Raw genomic sequence first — 8,175 nt, forward strand, 5'->3', positions numbered from 1 at the left:
TTCACGCTCACTATGACAGAAAGGTGTCAGGGCATGCAGTGGATCACAGAGAGATGTCAGGGCACGCAGTGGATTACAGAGAGGTGTTAGGGCACGCAGTGGACCACAGAGAGGTGTCAGGGCATGCAGTGGATCACAGAGAGGTGTCAGGACATGCTGTGGATCACAAAGAGGTGTCAAGGCACGCAGTGGGTCACAGAGAGGTGTCAGGATACGCAGTGGAGCACAGCTTACCATATATAGGGTCATGACCTGAGTCCACTGCTGAAAGCTCCTAGAATGGGCATGTGAGCGATTGAAGATGTCCTAGAACACAATATTAGACAATTTAATGTTATGGCTGATCGGTGTATATAGTAGTGTGTGCGTGCGTGGGTGTGCGTTCCAGGAGGCCAGGCTGTACTGGTCAGGCAGCAAGCGCCCCCTGCTGGCCATGGATCTTCCACTGCGCTCCTCTCCAAACACACTGAGCTCTCACGCACCATTACTGGCCTCGGTACAGTCATTAGACACATGAGAGATGGCTCTACTGAGGTGGGCTCACACACACACACACACGCACACACACACACACACACACACACACACACTCACTTACATACACTGACACACACACCATCACACACTCACACACACGCACACATGCACTAACACACTCATATAGACACACACACCTGTCCATATACATACACATATACATATACATGCGTGCTTGAAGCTGTGTGTCTGTGTGTGTGCATTTATCCATGTTTTTTAGGTGCTGTTTGCAGATGGTACGGTCAGTGGTAGTCCAGACTCCGGGCCAGTGTGTGTGCTGGTTCCTAGCTCCGCCGCACAGGAGGACAGAGACACACACACCGAGAGCAAAGACAGGAAGGGTAAAGCTACACACCTGTACACACTAGTACCTTCTAATACACAACACTACACACAACTACACACCTGTACACACTAGTACCTTCTAATACACAACACTACACACACCTACACACCTGTACACACTAGTACCTTCTAATACACAACACTACACACAAGCACACACCTGTACACACTAGTACCTTCTAATACACAACACTACACACAACTACACACCTGTACACACTAGTACCTTCTAATACACAACACTATACACAACTACACACCAGTACACACTAGTACCTTCTAATACACAACACTACACACAACTACACACCTGTACACACTAGTACCTTCTAATACACAACACTACACACAACTACACACCTGTACACACTAGTACCTTCTAATACACAACACTACACACAACTACACACCTGTACACACTAGTACCTTCTAATACACAACACTACACACAACTACACACCTGTACACACTAGTACCTTCTAATACACAACACTACACACAACTACACACCAGTACACACTAGTACCTTCTAATACACAACACTACACACAACTACACACCTGTACACACTAGTACCTTCTAATACACAACACTACACACAACTACACACCAGTACACACTAGTACCTTCTAATACACAACACTACACACAACTACACACCTGTACACACTAGTACCTTCTAATACACAACACTACACACAACTACACACCTGTACACACTAGTACCTTCTAATACACAACACTACACACAACTACACACCTGTACACACTAGTACCTTCTAATACACAACACTACACACAAGCACACACCTGTACACACTAGTACCTTCTAATACACAACACTACACACAACTACACACCTGTACACACTAGTACCTTCTAATACACAACACTACACACAACTACACACCTGTACACACTAGTACCTTCTAATACACAACACTACACACAACTACACACCTGTACACACTAGTACATTCTAATACACAACACTACACACACCTACTACACACCTGTCCACACTAGTATCTTCTAATACACAACACTACACACAACCACACACCTGTACACACTAGTACCTTCTAATACACAACACTACACACAACTACACACCTGTACACACTAGTACCTTCTAATACACAACACTACACACAACTACACACCAGTACACACTAGTACCTTCTAATACACAACATTGCGCATCACAAAAGACCACCACACACTACACACATCTACACACCTCTACCAATACACAACACAACATGGCAACACAATACTCATCCCAAAACACAACTACACAGCATTACGTTTATGGCTTATGAAACACTGTGTGTACACTGAACACACAACCTGTTACCTGCACCATGTTACGTGAGCTACAGAAATGAGTGAGTGAGTGAGTGAGTGTGAGCGTGTGTGTGTGTGTGTGTGTGTGTGTGAGAGACAGTCGGGGAGTGTGTAAAACTTAGTCCAGTGGTTCCTGCTCTTCTCAGGAAAGGTCACCTCTAAGTCCACTACGGGGACAGACCTGATGGAGCCCCTCAAGGAGGAGCACAGGCGCCCCCTGGTGGTGGCAGGTGGCTCCTGGACCACCACCACCCCGTCTGGCTTCAGGGTGGCGTCCACTGGGGGTGGACGGAGGGAGGTGTCGCCCGTCCGGACCTACCGTGCCACAGATCCCTTCAGTCAGAGCGTGAGTCCTGTGGGTCTCGCTCAGTCTGGGTATCATGAGAATAACAGGGCATACCAATCACAGGATTTGGTTTTGTGTTTAGGTTGTTGGTGGTGGCGCATTATTATTTGTTTAGAAAGTGTTTATAAACATATTTAGAGGTGGTGTGTTACAGGTTGTGATCACCAGGGACAACCGAGTCCTGTCTGTGCTGGAGAAGGATGGGACAATCGCAGTGGACCACGCAGATGGAACTAGAATGACCACCTTCTACCAGCAGAGGGACCTCCCACAGCACCAGAGCTCAGGTCTGAAGAATCAGCCCCAGAATGAGTAACAGGAAGGTCCATGCACCGAGGAGACCAAATGGTGCCCCTGCCACTGGAGCAGGCTGACTGTGTGTGTTGTGCTTCCAGCAGGGGGCAGCACTGAGTGCAGAAGGGAGAAGATTGTGAGGGTGGAGAGTGGTGGGCTCACCACAGTGACTGTGAACTGTGACAGCAGAAACTGTGAGGTTCTCTTTGGGGATGGAACCGTTGTCACCGCTAGTGCCCGCGGGTCCTACAGGGTGAGGACGGAGGGATGGATGGATGAGTGAAGAGATGGATAATTGGAAGAATGGACAGATCGATTACATAAGATAACTGTATGGTATGTTGAACAGTAAGGTGTGTGTGTCTCTCTGTCCCTCTCTTTGTCCAGCAGGTGTGTCCCAGTGGGGGCGGTGAGCTTCATATTGGTGAGGATGGTCTGGCTGTGTACTGCTCTAATCCAGGTGGACTTGGACCTGAAGGAGACCAGCCTGGTCAGTATGTCATGAGCCACAGTGCAGGTGTGCTCTGTCGGTTCACTGACCCAGACGGAAATTTGTATCAGGTGAGATGCTCTTCGCTCGTTACACAAACATACGACAATGAAAACCAGTTTAACATGTTGATTCTCATCTGTACTGCTATGATTACAAAAATGACTGTGAAATTCCTCATGAGCACGGCTTGGTTGTCCAGGTCTCTGCTGATGGCCAGGCCTCCATCAGGACCTCCAGAGATACCGAGCTTGAGAGAGACACAGAGAAAGGGACGAGCTCTCAGGACACACACCCACCCCGGTAAGAATTCCTGCCTGAGTCTGGTTTAGGCAGTATGTCCATGACAGCCCAGGGTGAGCCAGTCTACACTCCACACTGCTGGACACTTTGGAAACCATCATGTGCAGGGATGGGGTGTCCTGTATTGGTGATTGGTGTGTGAATCTTTGTGTGTCTTTGTGTGATGATGTTTAGCAGTTCACGCGGTGCTCGGATTTGTGGCCATGGAGCTGTCCTTGTCCTCTCTGACAGGTTGTTTGTAGTTGTGTGTTCGACGCTGTCCTGTCTGACAAGTTTGTGGCTGCGTGTGTGATTTCCTGTCTGACAGGTTGTTTGTAGTTGTGTGTGTGATGTCCTGTCTGACAGGTTGTTTGTAGTTGTGTGTTTTACGCTGTCTGACAGGTAGTTTATACTTGTGTGTTTGATGCTGTCTGACAGGATGTTCTGTCTGACAGGATGTTCATGGCTGTGCATGTGTGATGTCCTGTCTGACAGGTTGTTTGTAGTTGTGTGTGTGATGTCCTGTCTGACAGGATGTCCGTGGCTGTGTGTGCGAGGTCCTGTCTGACAGGATGTCCGTGGCTGTGTGCGCGAGGTCCTGTCTGACAGGATGTTCGTGGCTGTGTGTGTGATGTCCTGTCTGACAGGATGTTTGTAGTTGTGTGTTGTCCTGTTTGACAAGTTGTTTGTAGTTGTGTGTGTGTGATGCTGTCCTGTCTCACAGGTTGTTCATGGCTGTGTGTGTAATGTCCTGTCTGACAGGACGTTCATGGCTGTGTGTGTGTGTGATGTCCTGTCTGACAGGATGTTCGTGATGGCTCAGGACGGCTCAGGCACAGAGTTGCTCTCTGCTCAGTCTGTCGCGGAGCTTCTGAACGAGGCATATTCAGACCCTGCGGTGGCTGTGATCCGTGATCCTCTACCAGACACAACAGGTCAGACCTCACCAGCTCGGGATACACACCTCTCCCCACTGCAGGCCCTCTCTTCCACTATGCTGGTGTGTGCGGCGTCACACTGTGTGTTCTTGTGCAGCTCCACAGCTTTTCAAATTTCATCACATCTCACCACTTGTTTCCTGAAAGGCCGATCGCAGATGTTATTTCCACGGTATTACCTCTGCAACTGTCCAGACATGTCTTTGTATACAATCCACACTGCATCTGGCGCATCTGGTTCAAGTCCAACCACAGCCAGTTTAGAAGAGCTCATGCAAATGTGTCCGTGCAGATTAGCAGTGGGGAGAGGGAGGGTCCGTCTGAGCTGGGGGTCCCTTGTTGGTTTATGCAATCACTCCATCCTCCGGGCGCATTCACAGAGGTCTCCCTCCTGGGTGGTACGGGGTGGTGCCCGCCTAGCTGGTTTAACACGACACTGTAATCATTGCCGCCTTTCTGAAGACCAAGATCGCCCTCTGCTGTTTCCCCAGCAGACGTGGTGGGAATCACAATCCTCCAACCCTTCCCTGCAGACCTGAGCTCCCATTGGCTTATACCTAAACAACAGGATGACATCATTCCAGCCAACCTGAAATCCAGGAAATGGGACACGTTCCCTGTCTCTGGGGTAATCCAAACCACAACAAACATGAAAGCTGTTTAAAGGAAAAGCACGTCAGGCTTGGTGTGAGCTGCACGCCAGCTGCTTCCTGTCGTGTGCGAGTGTGTGAGGCAGCTCTGACGCGAAGGACCGACGCACTCCCACCATGCGTGTGTGTTTGTGTCTGCAGAAGCATCGCAGGGCTCAGACAGGAGCGGTTCTGGGTGGAGAGGGAGCCAGAACCCGGATGGGTCCAGACCCACAGACGCCTGCGGCTCTGCTCGCACGCCAGATCTCCAAACACCCACCACTGACTCACCAGCTCCACGGAAAACTGCAGGAGAAACTCCTGGTATCTCAGTTCCAGGGAAATAAATCATGTTATAAACAGGCCCGTTTATGTCAGGTTCCTCTGAGCTCTGATGAGGTCTGGTTCACTCGGCTGGTCCCGCCCATGTGGGTGTCTACAGCACAGTGTGGTCTGAGATCCACATGTGTCTATGTCATGTGATCTACGTGTGTCTCAGGTGTATATAGAGCAGCTGGTGCAGAAGGAGAGGTTGAAGGATGAGATAGAGTTGAAAGAGCCTCGGACTGTCCAGGAGAGAGTCCAGCAAAGTCAGCTCCTACAGCTCCTACTGGTCTGTGCACACACTGACACACTCCCACAATCCAGAACCAGCACACACCAGTACATGTGTGTGGAGTACATGTGCGCGCGTGTGTGTGTGTGTGTGTATGTGTGTGTGTGTGTGTGTGCACGTGCAGGGCAAGTTCCATTTTTTTTAACCTCTTGCTGCATTTTTTTCCCCTCCACTATAGTCTCTGCCTGACTCACAGCGTCGTCCAGTTACCATGGAGACAAGGCCTCTGTCTGGTGAGGGAGTTGATGTTAACTGTAGAGGAATATTCCAGCGTGACACTAACACACACTCATGTCAACACCTGTCCCTGTCGCTGGTGTTTTCCTCCACTCCCAGCAGACGTGGTCTCCCTGTACTCTCAGGCTATGCTAGCTGAGTGTCCCCTCACTCACCCACAGGAGCAGGACACATCAGAGCGGTAGTCCATTTCACACTCACACACTCACATTACACAGATGTTCCATGATGGGAATAAATGCAGTTCATCTTCTAGACATGAGAGACACAACATACACACACACACACACACACACACACACACACACACACACACACACACATCTTCTGTACTAAATGAAAGGACTGTGTAAAGGCCCTGCGTTCTGACTGAGTGTGACAGCTTCGCCCCAGGTCCTGTGGTGGAGGTGCTGGCCAACAGAAACAGGGATGTGTGTGGAAGAGCAGGGTTACGCAACACAGGTAACGATGCACTGCTTCTCCCCAGCTACCTGGTGTGAGCATGTCAATAAACAGGAAGTTTGGCATGCTGATAGGTTAAAGGTCAACGCTAGGCTACAAGGCAGCAGTGTTGCTAGGCTACAGGGCAGCAGTTTTGCTAGGTTACAAGACAGCAGTTTTGCTAGGTTACAGGGCAGTGGTGTTACTATGATACAGGGCAGCAGAGTAGGAGTGTTGCTAAGTTACAGGGCAGCAGTGTTACTATGATACAGGGCAGCAGAGCAGGAGTGTTGCTAGGTTACAGGGCAGCAGTGTTACTATGATACAGGGCAGCAGAGCAGCAGTGTTGCTAGGTTACAGGGCAGCAGTATTGAAGTATAACAGCTCCATCCTCACTCCTATCCAGGCTGGACCTCCAGGAGCAGAGGAGATGTCTCCACGCCCTACGAAACCACATCATCACCCCATACTTCCACCCAGAGCTGCAGGAGATGCTAACCTTCACCCACCAGACACGTCCCACTGCCCACAGCCCCGCCCACACTCCTGCCCACAGCCCCGCCCACAGCCCCGCCCACACTCCTGCCCACAGCCCCGCCCACACTCCTGCCCACAGCCCCGCCCACAGCCCCGCCCACATCCCTGCACAAATCTCTACCAAACCACAGCCTACTTGGCCTTAAGGCAGAGTTCCAGATCCACGTCCTTATAGAGGAACTTTGTTAAGTCTCACTGTGGTTCGTAACGTCACAGATACATAAATGACAAACAATTGTTAAGAAAATAGTTAGCATAAAAGAATAAAAGAAGTAAAAGCAGGTTGATGATTTGTGGTGAAACAGAGCTGGACCTGGAGAAGCTCTGCCTGAGCAGCTCTGGCTGGCCGTACGGACCCGTCTGTTCACACACACCAAACAGGAGAGTCAGCGAGGGAGTCTTGTGACCCTCTGATCCCCACACACTTAGCACGGACCATGCCTGAAGGAGCAAGCTTAAATATTCATCTTAAACATTAACTTTAGTACAGAACTTTATTAGAATATAGGAGTGTCTGAACGGCTCTGCTGTTTTCTCACTGACCTTCAGACACACTGTCCTTTACAGCAAGTGAGTGAATTACAGCGGAATACAGGCACTTGGAACAGCCCAAAGCATATGACCCACCTACCCCCACTTACCCCCACCGTCCGCGCTCAAAAATCAGTTACCCCTGAGCCCAGGAAGTGAAAAACTGAGGGCTATGGTGAGTCTGAAATCGAAACTTCACACTGAGGGTTAAAGGACTTCTGCACTAAATGCTTCAGATGTAAGTGTAAAAACGCACACCAGCCGCCTGTTTAAGAAAAAACTTTTGTGAATGTGTTTTTTTTCCCCTTCCTTTTTCTGAAGTACCCATTAAATAAACAAACTTTTAAAATGGCCAAATCGTCTTTTTATATATATTTGCCAGTAATAACGCCAAACATGCAGATTTTGCCCCAGAAGCGTCGCACTGTGCCGGGGAGGGGCAGCCGTGGTCAGTGTGTGAACAGGAGAGAGAGAGAGAGAGAGAGAGAGAGAGAGAGAGAGAAACGCTCTGCTGTGTTTAGTTCTCGTTGCTCAAACACTTCCTCCTGAAAGGAGAAGCGAAGTCGCCGCCTTACACACACACACACACACACACACACACACCC

The 8,175-nt window shown here is 49.6% G+C and overlaps 1 protein-coding gene across 4 annotated transcripts in view; it reads left to right on the plus strand.

The window, feature by feature from the left end:
- Positions 1–7,057, plus strand: part of spag17 (sperm associated antigen 17) — a 20,622-nt gene extending 13,565 nt beyond the window's left edge. The window contains exons 25-40 of one of the 4 annotated variants that reach the window (XM_035522020.1): positions 389–534; positions 758–878; positions 2,376–2,575; positions 2,730–2,862; positions 2,971–3,122; positions 3,260–3,430; positions 3,562–3,662; positions 3,837–3,893; positions 4,446–4,576; positions 5,074–5,207; positions 5,371–5,532; positions 5,708–5,821; positions 6,003–6,057; positions 6,161–6,242; positions 6,417–6,523; positions 6,909–7,057. In XM_035522020.1, the coding sequence (XP_035377913.1) occupies positions 389–534; positions 758–878; positions 2,376–2,575; positions 2,730–2,862; positions 2,971–3,122; positions 3,260–3,430; positions 3,562–3,662; positions 3,837–3,893; positions 4,446–4,576; positions 5,074–5,207; positions 5,371–5,532; positions 5,708–5,821; positions 6,003–6,057; positions 6,161–6,242; positions 6,417–6,523; positions 6,909–7,000 (1,958 nt within the window). In that variant the 3' untranslated portion in view covers positions 7,001–7,057. The other 3 variants (XM_035522021.1, XM_035522022.1, XM_035522023.1) reach the window with 3 other exon arrangements.
- Positions 7,058–8,175: the final 1,118 nt, after the last annotated feature.

This window comes from Electrophorus electricus, chromosome 23 (assembly GCF_013358815.1).
Source record: "Electrophorus electricus isolate fEleEle1 chromosome 23, fEleEle1.pri, whole genome shotgun sequence".
NCBI lineage: Eukaryota > Metazoa > Chordata > Actinopteri > Gymnotiformes > Gymnotidae > Electrophorus > Electrophorus electricus.